At 40.6% G+C, this 22656-nt stretch overlaps 1 protein-coding gene across 1 annotated transcript; it reads right to left on the bottom strand.

Annotated features, from left to right (window-relative positions):
- Positions 1-247: 247 nt before the first annotated feature.
- On the bottom strand, positions 248-2609 carry fam43b (family with sequence similarity 43 member B). Its single transcript, XM_036592448.1, has one exon. The coding sequence runs from the start codon at positions 2327-2329 to the stop codon at positions 1391-1393; it is 939 nt and encodes a 312-aa protein (XP_036448341.1). The 5' UTR covers positions 2330-2609; the 3' UTR covers positions 248-1390.
- Positions 2610-22656: the final 20047 nt, after the last annotated feature.

The following is a 22656-nucleotide window of genomic DNA, read 5'->3' as shown; positions in this document are numbered from 1 at the left end:
TTCTTGATGAATGGACCAATAGAAATGCTCCAAAATCACTTGGAATAAAACTTCTTTACATAAACTTAAATTAAAAGTAAATAACATTTTTGCCTTCTTCAGTAAAGCTAGTATTTTGGAGATACGCATTTTTCTTTGGTGAAATTCTAAACATGCTTAAAAACAAACACACACACACACACACACACACACACACACACACCACTCCACATATTCAGAAATGAAAAAAGCAACTGGCAACATCCTCTATAAAAGAACACCTTTATTTTACTGAGAAAAGTGCAACATTTTCTTTTATTTTTATATAACAATGTATTATTAAGTGCAGTTGACATGACAAAGATCATGAAACTATTTTAAACTGCAAACATGTAGTACATTACCACAAAGCAACTATTAGGTCTGTAAAAACAATGTCCAAAACATAGACAATGAGATGAGAGGGTTTGTATGCTGGCATTAGCATACAATGAACAACATGGAATGCATTACCTCTTAAAGCAGTAGAGCTTATTTACCTTATCACAGATCAAGCCCAGACTTTTCTGTCATATAGAAATGTGTGATATAGAAATGTAGACTATTCTCATATTTTCCTCATATTGGTCCCAGACGTGTCACAGTGCAAACCAGAGTCTGTAGGGTTGGAAAGCTTTTAAAAAGCCCTGTCTTAAATGCCACGGGTGACGTTTTTGCTGTTCATATGGGAAGTGGCGAGCAGGGCTGTAGCGAACGGCAGCAGTAAAGCCGTCAAGTCAATGGCTGATATCCTAAATCATGGGTTAATTCATTAGTGCCCATTGCTAGCAGGCCTGCCCTAGTCTCCCTGTAGAGTGCAGTCACAGAGGTTCTGACCAGAAGGTAAGGAAAGGTACTTATGTTAAGGACTGTTGGGACATAGAAAAATGTACATATTATACAAACGCTCTCTTTCCAAGTTGTCCAGTCCAACAAAATCTCAGAAAAGTTCATCTTGTGTTTGTAGGAAAAGGGTAAAAAGGTTTTGTAGGCGCAGGGTAAAAAGTCTGCTTCTTCCTCTTTTTGGTGTGCGCACTAAGCCTTGTTCGAGGGAAGGAAAAAAAGCTTCCTCTGTGTTTGTTCTCGCTTCCGATGGATTGCTTTGCAGCCTCTGTCATTGTGCTTTTGTATCTGTTCTCGCAGTCGAAGTCCCTCTTTATTAAACACCCAGCCTGAAAGCGATTGCAGGACGAGTTGGCAGTTTCTCAGCACACAGCATTAAAAGCTGCTGACTGGAGGGGACCAGTTTGTACTCCTGAACCCAACAACTGGGGGATGGGGAGAGGTCCAAGAAGAGAAGGCTCGCAAGAGGGAGGAGAGGAAAGGGGAGAGAGTCTGAGCAAAGTGGACATTGTCCATTATCCATGTGGTGTCAGACCAGGGTGCTGACCGTCATGTGTACGTCGTCTCTGACGGTGATTGAAAACTCGTCCAGTCCATGAACTATGTATCCCAACTCTCTCTCGGGAGGTTGCTCTGGGTCGACATTTGACTTGGGATTCTCCTCTTTTTTGGCTTTCTCTTCTTCCTCCTCCTCCTCCTCCTCCTCGGTGATGGATGACAATCGGGTGGCATTTCCTGGTCTTTCAACGGGCGGCCGATAGTGGCATTGTCCATTCAAGAGCCTCCTGAGGGGCATGAGGGGTACCATATCCTCCCCAAGGAGCTGCTGCTGGCAGTGCCGGAAGTCGCTCTGCCTTTTGAGCCTCTTGAACTCGCTGAAGGCTGAGATGGAGTTCTGGTAGAGGCTGAGAGCCAGGGACCGGGCCTTCTCGGCCTTGGCCAGCAACACAGCATGGCACCGAAGCACCACGGCTTTGTGCTTGACTTGGTGCCGGTAGATCCAGGCAAAGATCTTGGGTCGGCAAGGGTCAGCAGTGCAGTAGGTGATGCGATTGAGCGAGTAGAGGTGAGTGGGCTTCCCACGGCCCCCCTTATCCGCTCCCATGCGGATGCCATGGGGTCCCACGCTGAGCTTCATTTTAACGCTCCGCTCCCCATATTCACTGGACACCCAGATCCTGGCTACGGCTTCCTGGGTGCAACCTTCACCTTTGGCCACAGCAGTCACCGCACTGCCCAGGTAGCGCACGCTGTAGGTGGGCTCTTCCCTGTTCAGCTCCACCTTCTGACGCTTGCTTTGGAAAACACCTGCCAACCAGTGGAAGGGACAGTCCGGTACAAGGTCCGGGCAGGAGCGCAGAATTGAGGAAAGTAGCGATTGATAGGCAAGTCCTGCGTTTAGGCTTTTGGTCTTGCCTTTGGAATCATCTTCAGCCAGCACAAACTTGCTCCTCTTCCAGGGCAGCATGGTCCAAAAAAGAAGTGCAAGGGACTTGGCGCCCCTTCCGCCTGCAAAGAATAAGCAAGTGTGCTTCCCTGTTGTTGTGGTGTCTTAGTTAATGTGTGTGCGCGTGTGCGAGAGCAAGAGTGAGAAGAAGCTGCTCAGTCACACACTGAAGAGAGACTGAGAGCAGCGAGGCTCAGCTGGGCTGCTCCAAAGCTCACTCGCTCCTCCTTCCTCTCCTCCTGAACTGCCTGCATCACAGAGAGAGAGAGGGAGAGAGAGGAAGAGAGAGAGAGAGAGAGCGCTGATCACGGCTGGGCTCCCAGCCCAATCTCTCAGCATCAGTCTCTTAAATCTAAGTGCCCCTCCCTTGCAGCTCCCCCCAATAACAACAATAAAAAAACAGTGAGGTATCTGCGAGTGCAGCTCTGACTGATGCTCTCTCCTCTCCTCATATACAGCATTTAACCCTGAGATGGTAACGGGAGAAGGGGTAATCACATTGCCTCAGGGGAATCAGTCAGACAAATTGGGAATACGGTTGACAAGAAGAGATGGTGGATTCATTATTATTTAAGCAATACATAACAGAAAACAAGCATTATGAACATTAGCAGACATGTGCACAGATAGACTCCAGTCGGGGGCTTGAGTCATTGCCCTTTGCGGGTATACTGTACAAGTGTCCTCTTGGTCATCACGTATGATAATTGTGTTGTGTATGGTCGTTTTTCAAGATCTGTTTCTGTAAGAATCAACTCAACCTTGCACTGGGAATGGAGTTTGTGGGTAGACTTGGGTTCCACAAGCTTCATTGCTCTTGAGTGCCCGCCTGTGGTGCAGTACAGTCCACCTGTGGAGATTTCACCTTGGCAACTCTGACCTATCATGAATGCAGGCATCATTACAGCACTGGAAATCCTGCCAATAAAACACTCATAATCTTTTATCTTTTTAACAATGTGATTATTTTGATAAACAACCAAACATAATGTCATCAGTAATAAGCAGTAACAACTTTCTAAACCAAGCTTTCGTTATTGTGGTTAACTTTGCATCCTTGTATGCTAGAGATTGCTTAGGTAGTAGCACTAGTATTTCTGATTGCCTTAGGAAAACACAACGCTTGGTTTTCTCTGAAACGTTATTAAATTGTCTTTCTTGATAAGAGTGCTTGAAATATGCTTTCCCCTTTTTTCTTGAGCTCAATCCCCCCAAATTGTTTGCACACAGACCTGAAAAGTAGTTCATTTCAGAGGCCTTTAGTTGATCTGTATTATTTGACAGTGCATCTATCTCATAAGCAAATTATCATAACAAATGGCACCTATGTCTCACTCATTTAAATAACTGACTCATGGATTTCATAGATTTCATTTATTCATACTAATATGGAAACGGAAAATCTTTTTTATAGAACTGCAGCTGTTTGTCATACCAGATATCTTATGATAATTCCGCATCCGTGGTACGCTGCTTGTACCCTTGCATTCATTTCCCATTTCTCTGGCAGCTTTAATACCTTCTAAATAACTCCCAAACTTTAATAGCTCCTTCCCCTGTCTATTCCTCTGAAGTCTTCACTAGGCTGAAGTATATAATAGCAGATGGGGACGTCAGGGGAAGCTGTTCAGCTGGAAGGGTCAGCAGCGATGAATCATAGCAGGCAGCATTTCCATCAAGCGAGGAGAGGAAGACGGGGGAGTGGGGGCTGCACTTGTCCTGCTGAGATGAGATCTCTATGTGATGGATTGATTCCCATTTCCAGCTAGTGATTACCTACTAGTAATAGGGAAGAAGGAGCTTTCACAGATATTGATATTAGTGATTGCTGGCATGTAGGTGCATGTATATGAAGTTCATCAAATGAAACTCTTAAGAGAGACTGTTCATGGAGTCTAGATTAAAATGCATATTGACTAATGCAGGACAGGCACCTCAAAGCGACCCACTGAGTATATCCACTCAAGGCGACTGACTGCTGAGTAAAAGCAGGGACTTGCAGTTTTAAAAGGACAGCCACGGCAAATGTGTTATTTATTTGTTTTCACTACAGCTATTGTTGTCTGGATGTAAGTGTGTTCACAATGCAAGTGACTCACTCTCTTTCTCAATGGGTAGCTGACTAACTCAGCATGCTTATGTGCCTTTTTCTAAGGTAGACATGTTGTTGGCTCCTATTGTTACATTGGTTTAAGTAATATAGTTGGCTTATCAACTAGGCATGTAGGCGTGTAGATCTATGTGTATGAATTACAGCCAATGAAACTGTTAACAGAGACTGTTTAGGGAGTGTAACTTAAAGGACTAGACAAGATTCAGCATGTCATAGTGTCAGAAACCACATAAGCAAGTTGCTTAAGAACTTGGTGTGTGATGATTTCTGTTGTCTGAGAAATTTTATTGTTTTTTGAAAAATATATGCCCATTTTGAATTTGATGACAACAACACGTTCCAAAAAAGTTGGGACGGGGGCATGTTTAACCCTGTGTTTTATCACCTCTTCTTTTAACAACAATCTGTAAGAGTTTGGGAACTGAGGAGACCAACTGCTGTAGTTTTGAAAGTGAAATGTTTTCCCATTTTTGCTTAACATGGGATTTCAGCTGCTCAACAGTTTGGTGTTTCCTTTGTCATATTTTTCATTTTATAATGTGCCAAATGCTTTCAGAGGGTGACAGGTCTGGACTGCAGGCAGGCCAGTTTACCACCTGGACTTTTTTATGATGGAGCAATGCTGTTGTAATATGTGCAGAATGTGGTTTGACATTGTCTTGCTGAAATAAACAAGGCCATCCCTGAAAAAGATGTCGCCTGGATGGCAGCATATGTTGCCAAAACATGTATATATCGTTAATGGTGCCTTCTCAGATGTGCATGTCACCCATGCCATGTGCACTAATGCACCCCTATGCCATCATGAATACTGGCTTTTGAACTGAGCACTAATAACAAGCTGAGTGGTCTTTAGCCCAGAGGACACAGTGTCCATGATTTCCAAAAAGAATTTCAAATGTTGATTCGGACCACAGGACACTTTTTCACTTCACCTCAGTCCATTATACATGAGCTCAGGCCTAGAGAAGGTGGCAGCATTTCTGGGTCCTGTTTATATATGGTTTCTTCTTTGCATTTAAGAGTTTTAGTTAGCATTTGTGGATGCAGTGCTGAACTCCAGATTCTCTGCATCTTTTAATGATATTATTTACCGTAGATGATGAAAAGCAGTTCTTTGCTATATTATGTTGAGAAACATTATTCTTGAATTGTTGCATTATTTGATCGTGCAGTCTTTCACATCTTTACCTCTGAAAGACTCAGCCTCTCTGGAATTTTTTTCATACCCAATTATGTTGATGACCTGTTGCCAATTAACCACCAGGTGTTTTTTTAAGCATTGCACAACTTTACCAGCCTTTTGTTGCCCCCGTCCCAACTTTTTTGGAATGTGTTGCTGGCATCAAAAAACAATAAAATTCATTTCAACATTTGATATGTTGTCTTTGAAGCATTTTTCAATAAAATATAGGGTTTACATGATTTGCACATCATTGCATTTTGTTTTTATTTACATTTTTCACAGAGTCCCAACGTTTTTGGAAATGGGGTTGTATATGTATTATCCATATATTATGCATATTTGTCTTTGATACTTTGATACATATCTGTGCACAATGTATTTACATATATTTTGAAATATATGCCTCACCCTTTATGCTATATCTGCATATAAAGCCACATATCAGATTTCTGAGTAGGTAGAAATGTTTGGGAAGGCCTATAAAAATGCAGATAGGCCAACTTGTTAGACAGTTTGCAAATGCAGTAATGTCCAGCACTGTGATAACATCAGCTAAGATGTGCAAAGACAAGGAAAAATAACATAGCATACTTGAAAACCTAAACTTAATCATCAACAGCAAAAACATATTTCCACGGTGGGCAGGAAAATATTTGTAATCCATTTATATCTTACCTCTGATGACTTAATCCATTGATGTAACATTGAAGATATTTGTTTTGACATTTTCACAAAGCCAATTTCAGCCTTTGTAGTGAAAAAGCATGGTTCCAAATCTACAGAAAACTAACAATGATTATGTTTTTAAATTTGTTTCTAGCTTTCGACAGTTAGAAAACAGTCTTTGGATGGATAGAAAACATCACTTTTGAACATCCTTAAAACACCTTTTAACTGCAACCAGCACTTTAAATTCAAACACTGCCACGCTGCTAATGGACTGATGGCTTGGGGCAACAACAGATAGCATCAGCAACTAAGCAGTAATTGGAGTGCTGAGAAAAGAAGGTGGAGCGTAATGATTAGCTATAATACGGTGACAGAGTTCACAGGAAACAAAAATCAAATTGCATTATAAAAAAATTGAAGCTTAATAAATATTCTTTCCTTTTGAGTTGGGTAGGCCTGTGATCAATCTGAGGCCTAATCTAACAAACTAATGGAAACCAAACATGTCTTGGCTGATTAACTACACTTAGGGTAGGGAAAATTATGCATATTAGTTTGCTGAACTATTCATTTAAGATACATATATTGGTGAAGTTCAGACACCTCAAGTAAACACTAAAGACACTGAGAAAATGCAACCACTCACAGTACTTTAAACTGCTGTTAAAATCCAGGCTCATGAGATGACTCTGCTCAACAAATGCTGTTAGTTTTGATTAGATTATTTCTATATTTTCATTAGAGCTGTTGTTCACCAGTAACTGATTCTTTGCCTAATTTGTGAGTGACTCATTTAATTCCTCACTGAGTAGCTGACTTACTAAGTGCCCTTACGTGCCTTCTTCTGACGAGGAAACATCGTTGGCCCCCTTTTGTCCTGTCACTGTAGGTTTGGTCCCGAGGGTGGGCAGGGTCCAGTGATAACCGTCAGATCTGTTGCCGTAAGCAGTGACCAACCTTTTCTATCTATTTTTACCTTCCGAGAGATATGAAAGCTCCTATCATCCACATAGTATATTTGGAGATGACCTGGAGGAAGGAGAGTTGAAATGGTCCATTAAGTGTGCCTGCTTTTTAGGAGGCCTCAAGTAAAGGCTATGTGTTTGAGTGGCCAGACTGAAGTGGCAGAGCACATGTACACTGTCACGTTCTTGTTTTTTAGTAGCAGGCCAGAAATGGGACATTATAGGTCTTTCTTTTTCCCCTGAGCACCAGTTTGAATGAGCGACATCACGAAGCAGGGCTGTAATTCGGAGCTGCGGAAGATTAACGCTGAGAGCACACAGGCCAGGACTCTGCCATGACTGGCTGGCCTTTACAGAGATTGATGAATGTGGCTCATATTGACTTAGCTGCCACAGAGGTTAACGCCACAGAAAAGGTGAAGAGAATAGATGAATGAAATTAGGAAATGTCTGAGGGAGGATTGACCCTCAAGCCATGTTAGTTTTCCACTGACGACCGTGTCGGTGTCTACCAGCCATTCTTGTACCCAGCTGTGTTCTTGAGACATGGACACTTGCTCAAATTCAACATAAATCCTCAGTTAGATCCAATTTCAGTACTGTTTTTAGCACAACAATACAACTTGTGGCAACTTATGGCATGGATGTGCATAGACACAGAGTACATTGCATCATCGGAAGGAAGACCACGCTCCTCATGGGGGAAAACATTCCGCAAAGTTTAAAAGGGAGTGAATGGGGAATTGCGGGTCACTGTGTCTTGAAACAGGTTTAACATAAAATAAAATTCACAATAATTTCTAAGCAGGCTCTTGTGCTGAAGTCTACATTGATATTCACTCAGTCCCTTGCCCCTCCAAAGGGCCATCTAAAAAACTTCACTTGAGCTAATACAAGTATAATATACCCCCCAAGGGCAAATGGTGAGGGCCAGTCAAAAAGGGCATGTTGAAGACAGCTCTTTTTTGTATCTGCTATGTTCTCGAGACATGGACGTTTGCTCAGATTTTGCACATATCCTCAGTCAGATTCCATAAGTAAGATGTCCTTTATCAGAGCAATTAGTCACACAGTGTACACACTGTTCGATAACGGTGAAAAATGGGGCAAGTGCTCTCTGATCCAAGCCAATGCATTATTAAAGCGGGGCTGTGTTGCAGAATGGCTCTTCATCTGCATATGAAAGACGTGAGTGTAAGGGAATTAATTAAGTGTGTGACTTTTACTAATGAGGGAAGAAGAAAGCTAGATGGAAAGAAGGCCGCTCGCCCGGCGCGGCTTAAATTGTTTCCTCAAAATGGGGGAACAGCGAGGCCAGCGCTCCTGGGAGCATGGACAGTTTCAGTAAATAATGAAATGATCTGAAACCTTTACGGAGTCGCTTTACACAAGACGAATGCTCTTATGCAGATCCTAATGGCCCAAAAACAAATGGAATAGCAGGCTTTTCAGGAGAGTCATAACAGGGTGCGATTTTGCTATGTAGCGAAGTCGCTGTAATAGTTCTGAGCTTAAACACAGTTTCAGCATTTTATCGCACTTAATTTCTTGGGAGAATTGGGACTGCTTGCGTCTTCCCAGATAATTACCAGCGCCCTCGTGGTATGATATAAACAGCCATTATACAGCGCAATGTAGTGGAGCGTTTGTTTCCCCTGCTCATTAGACTTAGTTCAGCAGAACAGACGTCAGCGGAGGAAATCGTACAAATACATCATTGCTCTTGGAGCCGAACGGCTCTGCTGAACGTACTGTTTTTGTTTTTTTCCTCTTTCTCGCACTCCAGAGCCCTGCAAGGTAGTGCCAGTGGATTCTGTTCTTTTTTTTTTTCAGGCACTTCTGCACCGGTCCCCATTTGTTATCAGCTCTCCACTTGCATGAGCAAGCCCATGGCGAAGAACAGTATCAAATCAAACCAATTATTCTTATCTAAACCTCCTCCTCTATCCAAAATATCTACACCACCACCCCCATACACCCACTCTGGTTCTCCAGCCTCGGTTTCTATGTCTAGCACACAATGGGCTACTTTGATTGTGCACTACTTAGATGTTTGCCTACTTGCCAGTCAGTGTAATTTAATCAAGCCGGTTCCTAATCAGACTAAGCTTATACCCAATACACTCTAATGAAAGATGGGGGCAGGAGATGTGTGATTTGTGGCTGAGTGTGGGAGAAGTACCACTGTGCTGAAAGTGGAGACTAGAAGCAGTTAACATGGATCGAAAAGAAAAAACGAAAACCGTGTTCAACCAAAAGTTAACCAGTGGGGGACCATCAGAGCCCTCTAGGCCTTCAGAGAATGCCTAATGATATTGGTGAAATTTAATAATACATTAATGCAGGCATACATCCTCTTTTTCAAGGATATGTTCTCTTTTTGGGAGCTAAAAAAGTGTCTGGCTGGGATTTCTAAATTGCGTACAATTTGGCTTTACTTTCATGTTGACGCTTTCCCCAGTCTGCTCCATGCCACCCTCTTGGCCCCCAGTGTCCTCTTTTCTGAAAACCAAAAATACAGTCACCTTAATATGTGTGTATGTCATTTTTGTTTGTTTTTTCATCTCATAGAATCATGATTGTAGTATTTATTGTAGAAATACTTTTATTTTAAAGTTTTGGTCAGACACAAAGGGGTAAAAATCTTAAAACGCCCAACGGAAAACTGTCCAATCAGAATTGTTTCTCTTTGTGGTGTTTCAGTAAATAAAGCATAACGAGCTCTCCCATTGGTTGGGACTTCAGGAGCTGGACTGAAGGCCTTACGTATTAGATTAACCACCAGAAATCCACCAGCAACCTTCTAGACTTGTAAAGCATGGGACCAATTTTGTGAAAAAAAAATATATATAGTAGACGTCTGCGATACATCACTGACTGAGTAGTAATCTAATCAAGTTTCAGTCAGTCAGACATGGAAAACACTAGCATCTCTGGGCCAGAGCTCTTACCTAAAAGAGTCACTGTTAAACTGCTACATACAAGGTAAAATATATTAATGTCTGTTATCAGCTTTGTGGTTAATCTAGAATGGTCAAAAATGTCGACGTGCATAGGCTTTAGCTTATCGCTAACATGCTAACTAGCATCCCACTAGAGCACTAGCAGAAATTAGCATTATCCTAGAGATCTTCTTTGACATTATGGTCTGAACTGAAGGCTTACACTGCAAAAAACGGCCTCTTGGCAAGTGACATTATCTTCAGTGTAGTAAAAATATCTGATCTTTATTATTTTGAGATTGTTGTAAGCTTATTTTATTGTATATAGAAAAAACTCTATAACTTATTTATAGAGTTTTTTAACTTGTTGTACATGATTTTGGTAAGTCAAATTATCACTATATTGGCAGATAATTTGGTTTGTTTCAAGCACATTTCTTCCAGCAAGCAAAATTATCTGACAATGTAGTGAGATAGTTAAAACAAGTAAAAAAAAAGTCACGGTCCACCACTGAAATTTGAATAAACAAAAAGTTAACAGTGTCTTTCACAGATTGTAGCATGAAATATGATCACTTTCAACTTCCCGAGTAGAAACTTTATTTTAAAATGTGGTTAACTGGTTAATAATGTTAATAGTTTGTTCTGGATAGACTTGAATAAATTCAATATTGAATAAACTCACCTGATTCAGTGAAATGTTAGAAGGCCTCAGGTTTCAAAATGAAGTTATTAACCATTCTTTTAACTGGAGAGGAGGTGGAGTGCTGAAGCAAAAACTGAAAATACCAAAATAGTGAAATACTGTTTAGAACATACCAAAATGAAATATGACTTGTTTTGTCTCTAATCCCTGATTCTACAAAAATTAACAGGAACAAAATGATAACATGATAAACCAGTTAACTACATTTTAGTTCCTTAAACTGCAGGCTGTGTACTTTACTTCATCATATCTACATATTTTATATATTGGTTACATAGTAGTTACCAGTTGTGTGCAGTAGCATCTGGCTGTGCAAGGTAAGTGCTAGCATAAAGGCCCACGTTTAGATGAAGCCCCACCTATGCTCACCGGCAGAGTCGATGCATACCGCAGTTCAGTGACCTCCAGCATTGCCCTATTAGAGCACACTGCTAAGCATTTTGCTGCTTTAGTAATAAATTAAGCCCAGAATTAAATCACAAAAGCCATAGAAAGCGACATGTGTTTCAAATTTAGGCAACCTATAGACTTTACAATAAACAGGCAAATGCTAACCATCTGTTGCCTCAGCTTGCGTCACATGGCTAGCTTACACCTCGTACCTGAAGCTTGAAAACAGTCAGTTTATTATTCAGTAACAACAGGGACTTCACTGCAAACTGGTTGAGCAATTCTTATAGGTTATAGAAGTGTGTAATAAAACTTTTGGCCATTTAAGAGGTTAACTCTATATGAGTAGAGTGTAAAATGAGCTATAGCTTGGTGTTTATCATCATTTTTTGCATGGCAGAGCCCTTAAATGACTATTTAACAATCATTGCTATGCGCTATTACTTTAGTCAAGCTTTGCTTTGCAGTGCACCCGTGTTTTCTAGATCTACTAATAAGAGGAGGCTTTATAAAATACTCGACATCCCAACAAAGTACAAACATTAGACCTACTGCAAAACTCAAGAAACAGTAAAGAAAACCACAATAGTAGCAAAGTGAAATCATGTATGAATAGCTAGAACCTCATTAAAGATGATGCACACTTTACCAAAACAAGGAATTACTCACCTTTCAGGAAGGAAGCATAGGAGATCTGATTTCTATAATTTCCAAAGCTGAAAACAAACAAAGAACGTCAGCCTTAGCTGAACTCCTATGCTTCCTGAAAGGTGAATAATTCCTTGTTTCGGTAAAGTTTGCATCATCTTTAATGAGGTTCCAGCTATTCATACATGATTTCACTTTGCTACTATTGTGGTTTTCTTTACTGCTTCTTGAGTTTTGCAGTAGATCTAATGTTTTTAGAGAGATTTGCCCGTTTTGTCCCATTTTTGATATAATAATGGGACAAAACGGGCAAATCTCTCTAAAAACTGGATATGATTGAATCTTAGATGATGATAAAGTTGTCTTGACTTGTGAATTCATCAATGCATCAGATATTCGATCTGTGTCGATTTTAAAAGTGTAAGTAGTTTGAATCAGTATTGGCCCACGGTGCCAGTTCTGTTCTTTTCATCCAATGTTGCTCAAATCAGTTTGAAATATGCTCATTGGGTGGTACGAGGTTGTTTTTGTATGTCTTTTATGAAAATGTTGCTCTAATACTTCAGGCCTTGCTGGACTTATCTTGCAATTTGTGTCTCGGAATTAGGGGGGCCCGGCCTACTTAAGGCTCTGTATATGGGCCGGGGGCTACTTGTTATGCTGCTGATAGTTACCGTAAAAATTTGGTAACAGTTGCTGCTAAATAATAAGTCTGAACAATAAGCTTGTCCTTTAAAATATATACAAATACACTTTGTTCTGTTTTCAATTACGTCCTGTGCAAAACATTGAAACATTGTTCAAGGAATTGTCTCGTTTTATTCCCTGTACCATTTTTAATCCTTGGCTAAAAGTCTCTGCTTGTTTAGAGAAAGTGCCTGGCCTGATGACAGCGGACATCCTGCCCCTCTTCTGAAGCGGAGGGGTGGCCCCATGCCAACTACAGTACCTGTGACCTGCAGCTAAACAAATATACGCAATGAATACCAAGCAGCCATTCAGCCGGGGCTTGTTTGTCCTCTATCTATCATGATGGCAATGAAAAAATGAGAAAGCTTCCTTGCTGAAGACGGAGCAGACATACTCTTCTATGTCATATGACCCATTTGACTCAAACAACGCCTTCGCTGTCATAAAGGAATGGCTGCATTGTTCGTTTTCTCTCGGCATCACCACTTTTGTCAGATGATATATTGTCCAATTAAGCTTAGTCTACACTACTTATGTAACTAGCTTCCTCTACAATCAGCAAACCAGCTCCAACAGCCGGTTCAGCGCATGACGGCCTCGTCATCCCTTCAATCTCACCTGAGCATTTGACAACTTTTCGCATAGTTGAACCGAATCGCCCTCATTTGCATATGCATTAGGGCCCGTGCCCCAAATGCAAATGGGCCCGAAGTTTTCTAAAGAGCGGAAATGAAAATCAGCCTGATGCAAGCCCATGCCAAAGCACTTCATTATTCACTGGCAGCTTTTGTCTGGAAAATCCTCGGAGGCAGAGCTCCAGCTGCATTATGACTCTCCATAGATGACATGATTTTAATATCTTTAAGTAACGGGGATGGTTTCGTGACAAACACATCCGTTCCTGCCTGAAAAGGCAAGAGCATGGGCTGATTCTGAAGATCCGCCTTTAAGGATGGATGAGGGTTTCTCAGGAAGGCAGGGGGATTGCATAAGAAAGAGCAATAAGCTCATTAGTCATCAGACAGCAGATTGTTCCATAAACCTTGTACATGCATTATGCACACTGCTAAAGTTCTGCCTTAATGCCGAACCAAATGTGATGCAGTGTGTGCGAATCTGCTCAAACAAGAGACCTGTTCAACAAAAGACAATAATTAGCATTGTACCCACCCATCAAGCACATCTTAGTTTAACTCATGCAGTTTTCCCCTTATTCTAAATGAAATCAGTCAGTCAAGGCAGGTTTGTTACTTTAGTTCTACATAAAGCTAATGTAGCTAACAGGTAGTGGAACCTTATATCCCACCAGTTAGCATCAACACACACTGCAGTTTGTGCAATGCTAATAGAAGTCAAAATCTTCCAATTGGGAGTCAATTACAGAGAAAACATTCACAGTGTACTTCACAGCAGCACTGCATATCGGCTACAACATCAACAGAACATTATTACAGTTATTACAGTGGAATACAGGAAAACATCACTATACAAAGTAAAACATATCTTACTTGAATGTCTGTCACCAGCAGTTGTAAGCAAATGTTGTAAAGTTGTAGACCTTGGTGCTAACACAACACCATCCCAGCACAATCCCAGCAAATCCTATAAGGATGCTAATAGAAAGTAGTTGTGACAGCCCTGTTAGAAAAACCAGCATAGACCAGCATAGCTGGTCACCAGCAAAACTAGCATTTGTTGTATTTTGGATGCTGGTATGCTGGTCAACTAGCATGATCATGCCAGGTGATTAGCTAAACCAGTGCCAGACCAGAATAAACCAGCTTAGACCAGCATGGATTTTCAGCAGGGAGTTTAGCAGTTCACGCCGACATTATAAGGCGTGCTTAAGCCTGGCATGACAAAAACAGCTGTCCAAAGCATTACAGTTACATCTTCATGCTCAGCCTCAGACTTCATAGTCATGTCTGTGACACGTTAAGGCACTTGTGTTTTGCAGTAAAGTTAGCAAAGAAAAATAAAACACAATAGTGCGACACTTCACTGATTGAGAAGTCAAAAGAGCTGGAAGTATATTAGGGACACCTACCTCATTGGCCTTTTATCAGGTAAATCTACTAAACACTGACTTAATTGCAGGCTCTGCTGGAATAAAAACAGCACAGACTAGCACCATTCCATGCTGGTCTAAAATGATTTATGACTGGTGTGGTGCTGTTTATGGTCATGCTGGTTGACCAGCACACCAGCATCAAAAATACAACATAGGCATTCTGTGATGATCAGCATATTAACTTTCACTGCTGCTGACCAGCATACCAGCATCCAATTATGTTGGTTTTGCTGGTGACCAGCTATGCTGGTCTGTGTTGGCTTTTCGAGTAGGTAACTAAGTGCTGCTAGGCTATAATAGCTGAAGTTAGAAAAGATATTTCTCTGTTGTCAGTGTTACCTCGACAAACCAACATGCCTCCACATCATTCACCGAGGAACTTTTCAAAGGTCAAATGTAAACAGTAGTTACAGTTAATCAAGTGGTCTTTTTTTTCTAAATTCCGCAGTGTGACATCTTTCTCTCCGGCCTACCTAAACACAGCATGTCTAGCTGCACTGCTGCACACCAACTTTTATACAGACTTAGTCATGTGTACACAGACCTGTGCATCTGCAGGACGGACTGTGAGTTTAAGCTTAATGCGTCAACTTTTTACAGCGTTGACTATTTTTATTTCACTGGACTGCTTTTTGAATGAGCCACTATATAAAGTCTTACATTGGTGTTAAAGGCACAGTAGCAAAACAGCCTGTTTAATTGTAAGGGACCACAGAAAGGTTGGAAAGTGGTCATGTGCAAACAAATCAGGACTGTCTGTGGTACATAAAGCCACACAAATGTAATAACTGGACCACAGGGAAAAAATAAAATGCTAGAAAAACATTGTGCTGCTTGTTGATGTTAGTACATTATATTACTATTAGTATGTTGGTTGGCTAAATTTAACAACCTACATTGCTCGGCGGAATCACTGTTTATTGCAATTTGTTTTTAATAATAATATCTATTGAACATTCATGTATTGTATTTAGCACTGTATTTTGTCACAGTTTTTCTAAAAGCAATAAGCTATTGTAAAATCACTGTAATGCACAGCCTCAAGAGACTTATTGCTTTCATTTCTTTTGCCAGCAACATTGGAAAAAATCTGATTCTGATTCTATGGTATTGTTTCTTCTCTGTTGTTGTAAATGTTGCAAACCATATTTTTATAGGAGTCTTCTGAGAAAGAATGCTCTTGAGACATAGATGGCAATAAACTTGAAGATGAATGCAGACTTCTTTGTCCCTTTAGCGTTTAGCATCCATTACAGGACACGCTAGCTGAAATAAAAGGCCTGGCGCATTCCTGTTGCTCTGTGATGAAGAACTGAAGAAATGAATGCTGAAAAAAGTCAATGCTTTGCATTAGGAGGGCTGTATCAGGATTGATGGGAATATGAAAATCCATTTTATGCACGACAGAGGTCTGAAAGCAGGGCAAACACAAAAGCCTGGCACTGGGATTAAAAAGCATGTTTAGCTACAAATGGAAGGCAATTAGTATGATTAAGAGGACGATGTTAATCATTCTCCTTAAAATCATTTTTAACACTGCTCTGTGAAGGGCATCTGCATAATAATGCCATTAAAGCTAAATGGAGGAAGCGCAAACACGGATGCACATTTAGAGAGAAGCTGTGCTGTCTGAAGCTCCGGTGCTATGAACAAACATCCGAGCCCGTCCGTAAACCTCCTGTTTACTCACTCGCCCACAGGTAAACACACTCCATCTGGAAAGCATTCGGAGATTTCTCATGAGTGCGTGTATTTCAGCCTCTACATCTGCGCGTGTATGAGACTGAGGGGTGGGGGGGACTTGGTGTGCATGCATGTTTTGTTTGTATGAATGCTTTGTGCATTTGTACCTATGATCTTAAAAGCAAAGCCATTTGGAGCTGAATTCCTGTGAGGGTCACCTAAAGCGGTAAGGTCGGGGGGGATGTGCCAGACATAAATCCAGCCCTAGGGAAGACCTCAGTGGTGGAATAGGCATAGAATGGTGCATAACAACAGCTCCAAATGCACAGAAAGGCTGTGTCATGGAACGATTCGTTTGTATTTCTGCAATATTTTTAGGCTGTCTTGCATATACAGTATGTTTATGATCTACCAGAGATTTGCAATAATGTTTAAGTCAGGGGGGCTATGAAAGCTTCCAAAAGCTTCAATTTGCATTTCTTAAAATAGTTCATAGTGGATTTTGAGGTATATTTTGGATCATTGTCCTGTTGTAAAGGCCAGCCTACAATTTCTTGACAGACTGTGCCACATTTACTTCCAAAATTTGCAGATATTTAGTAAAATCCTTTCTTTTATCTACCCATGCAATATTTCCTGTGCCACTGGCTGCCATACAACCCCAAAGCATAATAGATCCACTCCATCATTAACAGTTGGCAAGGTGTTGGCTTTGGTGATTGTGGCAAATGAGTTCAAATTTAACTTATTTAACACAAGTCAACATTATCTGTTTCTAAAATGCCTTTGGCTTATCTAGATGTTGTTTTGCATCCTTAAGACATTGACTTTGTGATAAGGTTGTGGGTAATGTTTCCTTCTGACTCTTTAATGCTGATCATGTTTGTACAAGCAATGCTGCACAGTGGAATGCCGCACCACCACTTCTTAAGCTTAATCTTCCTGCAGTTCCTTTGCTGACATTTTTTTGCTTTGCTTTCTGGTCAGCATTTGAGCGGTTCTACATGAGGTTTCTTCCAGATCATGCCTCAACTTTCACAGTTCCCCTTAACTGTTTTCTTAATGATATTTTGGACAGTGGAAATTGCAAGCAGGAAGTGCTTTGATATCTTTTCATAGCATTCCCCTGGTTTGTAGGCATCAATTAGATTCATTTTCAGTTACTTAGCCGACTGCTCAGAGGAGCCCATGGTTTTTATGCGTAGAAGTTATTATGCTCTGTAATTGTCATCAGCTCACAAATTCTAATGACAATTCTATATATTTATTTATTTATAATGCTTTATAGCGTTATTTTTTGTGAAGGATAGCGTTTATATTTTTATCATATTTTTAACTTTTAGTATTATATATATTGTCTATAAAGTAACTTCTTGTTACTTCTTTCTTTTCTTGAGTGCCTTGCTATCCCGTCACTGCTGTAACACTGAGAACTTCCCCGTTGTGGGACTAATAAAGGATCTTATCTTATCTTATCTTATCTTAGACCTGCCTACCTAAACCTAATGAGTCAATTGCAGCCTAATGACACTATACAACTGGTAGAGTATACAAACCTGTGCACATCCCATGATTACTATTTTTTTTATGTCAATAAAAAATATGGTTAATGTACATTAAGATTTGCATAATGCAATTTTTTTTAAAAAGCTTGCTTGTTTGACCAAACTTCTGCACCCAACCATACATGAGGTGTGCTCCAGCTTTGTTGGAATGAAAAAGATTTGCTTGGGGAAAAAGGTTAAATTCTTGAAATGTCCAAATAAACCTGTACAATCAGGATTTTTTCTCCATAGTACCTAGGTAAATACAGCCAAACTAGCTCTCCCATTGGTTAGACCTAAGTAGCTGGTCTAAAGGCCTAACACATCAGATTAACCACTATTATAATTAAGGACTGACTGTGGGATCAACCATTCATGATTTGATTTAGAATAGGTGGGACACATCTTGAGGTCACTCTAGGCCTTCTGGATAAATCACTGACTGTGAACAGGAGCCGCTGTAACTGAAGTACTATTTGCACTGTATTAGTTTTCATACACTGTTAGAAGTACTGGTTCTGTGCAGGTACATTTCTTGTTCATCAAGGTACAAACAATGTAAATTTTCCCTTAAAGGTAGAACAGTGGTTTTAAGGTCCAATTGTGTACCTTAAATAAGTTTTTCCAGGTGAAAAGTACATATTTGTATCTTTTCATTACCTGATGTTTTAAAACAGAACAATAAACTAAAAGGCCTGGAGATGAGACGGGGTGTGTGGAGTCCACACAAATTTTTGAATTATGGTATAATTATGTTCCTGGACTAAAGGTACCGAGATGTACCCTTGAGGGTACCACCTCAGTGACAAGAGAGTGTAAGGAGAGTGTAAGGAGATGGGGTAATGCCATTGAATTTACACACTGCCTTTACTCCAGAAAAGCTTAGAAAACAGGTATAAAAAAATTAATTTAGTCATTATTTAATTTACCCGAACCATCTGTCATGCTGTCTTCAATGAAGGCACTGTATCATTAGCATTGTCATTAGCTTGGGAATTCACAGCCAACAGTCAACATCGACACATAAAATCAAACATTTTTTTCTGTAATATTTGCATTAAAATGTTCTGAGTACACTTGCTTCTTGTTTTTCTCCTACATCTTTTTGAATTTAAATTTCAATTGTCTTTGTATTTTCTCATTTGTAAAGCACTTTGAATGATCACAGTGTATGAATGGTGCTATACAAATAAACTTGCTTTGCCTTGCTTAATTTTAGTCACAGAGAACATAAGTGAATGCTTTCTCAAGCGTCTCCATACTATATGTAAAACTAATCTCATCCAAGAAGTGCTTAAGTATGCTATTAGAAATGGAAAACAGTGGTGGTAGCTCTATGCAAGGATTCTTCACTTCACTTAATATATGTTGATACATTTGCTTCAAATAAAACAAGAAATATCTTTTAGAAGTTTCACATTTCCATGTTTGATCTAGAGTAGGCATGTAAATTGTCTTTAGCTTAGTGCTAACATACTACTAGAAACCTACAGGAGTGCTTGCATAAATTAGCATTATCAAAGAGGTGTTTTTATCCTTGTTTTTGGGACTAAGTTTTAATATTAATGGCCAGAACTGAAGGCCTAGCTTTAATAGCCACGGATCACCACTGAATGTGTCATGTTACCATTAACACTAATTGTCATGACAGATGCCACAAAGACAGAACTGTATTCTAGTTAGCCGACATGACATTAACCATTATGGCATCTGTCATGACAATTATTGGTAATGGTGCCAGTGTAACATGACACAGTTACTGATATTGAACAAAATCTGTCACAGCTCTTGACATCATACGACATTGGCCATGACATGTTTATGGCACGTTATGTTAACTGAATGTAGCAGAGTTCAAGTAATGAGCTCTTCAGGACAATAAGGATGACCTCAAGTGATCACCAATAATGATGAGGGCCTGTGGGAGTGGGGGGGCATAAGGTGTACTGCAGTGGTCCCTCCAGGCCTGTAGCACTGTGCTCCACAGCAGTAAAACAGCCACATCTGCTTCCCAGCACTTCCTCCAGCACTTCCTGCTCACAGGCCCCCCCGTCTTTCTGCTGCCGCTATTTTTGGCTTCTGCCATGCACGGCTGGGCTCAGACAGCAGTCAAACTCAGCCGTTTCTACCTCAGACTCTTCGCTGCTAAATAACTCAGGCTTCTAGACCATGAGTCAAGCAACTTAATGCTTGTCTCAACAAGGTGAGTAATGTTGAGACTGAGGCGCAGCCTTGAGACATACTCCATCTCACGCTGACTCACACGTACATTCAGAAGGCGAGGCACGAAAAGGTCACACCTCTTTCTCTTTGTTTTGGAAAGCTGTTTCACATTCTCATTAGGCTGATTTCAGTGCGAAGCTCAGGTCATCAGTCATGTCCAGTCAGGTAAAGAGTTGTTTATGCTGTAGAAGTTTGAAACTTATTAAAGTTTGTAGTGGTTTTTGATACAGTCATGATTTACAGTACTGTACAAAAGTCAGAAACCACCCTTCGGTCCCTTTAACGTCCATTGAAAACAGCCATTTAGTACAAATTATTAATTTTTCAGGAGATATTTCTGAGGAGACTCATAACAACTGTGCAAAACCTAGTGGACCATCAAAATTGACCCCTTCAGATAAACAGTACTAAAAGCTTTCATCTTTGAAAGAGAGGAGAAAATCAAGCTCCACTCTTGCTTCAGATCTGCAAAAATCCACAGGTGTTTCTGTTCATCCTTCCACTGTGAGAAGACAACTCAACACTATGGGAAAGGATGTGTAGCTGTCAAGAACAGCTGAGAAAAGAAAAAGGACAAAAAAGAAGAACATTTGCAAATCAAACAGAGAAGCTGCTGGAGTTCTTAGAACAATGGACTGACAACCCTGGAGTCCAGACCTCCACATGCTTGTGTTCGGGACTGCTTTGATTGTGAGAAGCTGAAAGTGCAACTAACTTCTAGGACTGAACTTTGGAGCTGTGGAAAAAATATTTCTGCAGATCTCTTTAAAAAACTGAAAGCAAGTCTTTTTCTTGTTGAAAGGCATAGCAGGGTCAAATTAAATACTGAATTTTATTATTATATTTATTGGCTGAGGAATTTGTGTAATTTTCTGGTAAAGATATGTTTTCTTTGCTTAATTTTTCTGCCCATGAAAAATGAATAACATATAGCATTTTTGTGTGGAAATTACATAAATGAAGAGCAGTCTCTGAATTTTGCACAGCCAAATCCATTTACCTTATCTTTACCTTTTCAATATGTGACATATAGGGCCATTTCTAGCTATGAAGAGTGTATAAGTCACTTCAGTCCTCTGAGCCACCAGGATTCCCACAGTTATGTATTTTTTATTTAAATAAAATAAATCTTTTGGCAGCTATTTGGAACAAATTGCGATGTATCCATGGTTACCATGGTTCAGGCAGGCGCAGGGGGCCTTTTGAAAAGCACAATGAATGCGAATTAAAATGTATACAAGTTTGAGATTGCTACAATAGTGTAAGAGCACATGCCCATCTAGAGCTGAGAAACAGAGAAAAAAGGCAGAAGAGGCCCAAGGCACCAGTAAAAAATCAGCAGTAACTATTAAGCTTCTTGTTGTTTACATGAAAATGTTAGTGGCTAGGAATGGGCTTTTATATTTAGGCCCCAAAATGTTCAGAAACAGGCCTGGTTGCAGCTAAGAAATAGGGTCTAATAATTTACAAAATTCATAATTTGGCTTGATACAATAATTCAATAGATTTTAAAATAAGGAGTGCCTTGACATGCGTCAAAGGTCTTTACATATTAACACCACATGCATGGCCTCAAAAAGAAGAGCCAGCTTGATGTTTAGGTCTCAAATCAACATTCTACTGATATGTTGATAATAGTAGATGATTCACTTACATCCTCAGAAGACACGCCCTTCACCGAGTTTTGACTAAGTGCTCTTTGAATACACTTTCAACAAACTTGCAATCATCAGATTCATTCGCTCGGGGAAGGGGACTGACGTTACAATATTGTCATGTGGTCTCCCCCCCTTTGGATATTCAACTTGGATTCTCCCTGGTTCTTCCGACTTGCACACCTGCAAGTCACCCTGGACTCATTAACTATCTCATATATACCCCTTTGTTTGACCTCTGTGTTTGTGAAGTCTCTGTGTTTCCTAGTTTCTGAGCCGCTTTCTTTTCTATTGGTTCTCTATTTTGACCCTCGCTTTGTCTCCTGGTTTTGTCAGTATGGATCTGCCTTTGCTATTGTCTGCTTGTGTTTTGACCCCAGCCTGTTATATAGCTACACTGCTGGCTTACCTCATTTTACTACAGGGGCCCAGAGTTGTGTTGGGCCCATATGGGTGTGTGTCTCCGCTGTCTGGCCTATTTTAGCAAGACGTTCTAGTCTGAGGAAGTTAAGGTTGCCTTCATGACTTACTGCGAGGGCCTGCCAGAGACTGAGTGGCTCATGTGTGGGCCTCCTGTAGCGAGGCGGCTCACTCTTTGGAGAAGTTCTGGAGCCTCTTCCAGTCTGCCCAGTGCAGAGAGATAAGAAGGCTCCCAGGAATTCTTTGGGTTGGGAGTGTTATATCAATATCACTCCAGGCCAAGTGGGGCAATGGGGACACAGTGGACACAGTATCCCAGGTGGCAGAGCAAGGTCCCACAGCGCCGCCCAGAGCTTCAGAAAGCACCAGCAAGCCCACACTGAGTTCCACTGCATCGTCTATAGCTCCAGGGAATTCCAGTGCGACAGTACAGGATTCCAAAG

Source organism: Colossoma macropomum, unplaced genomic scaffold, assembly GCF_904425465.1.
Source record: "Colossoma macropomum unplaced genomic scaffold, Colossoma_macropomum, whole genome shotgun sequence".
In the NCBI taxonomy this organism is placed as follows: domain Eukaryota; kingdom Metazoa; phylum Chordata; class Actinopteri; order Characiformes; family Serrasalmidae; genus Colossoma; species Colossoma macropomum.
This window is presented reverse-complemented; position numbering and strand designations above follow the sequence as displayed.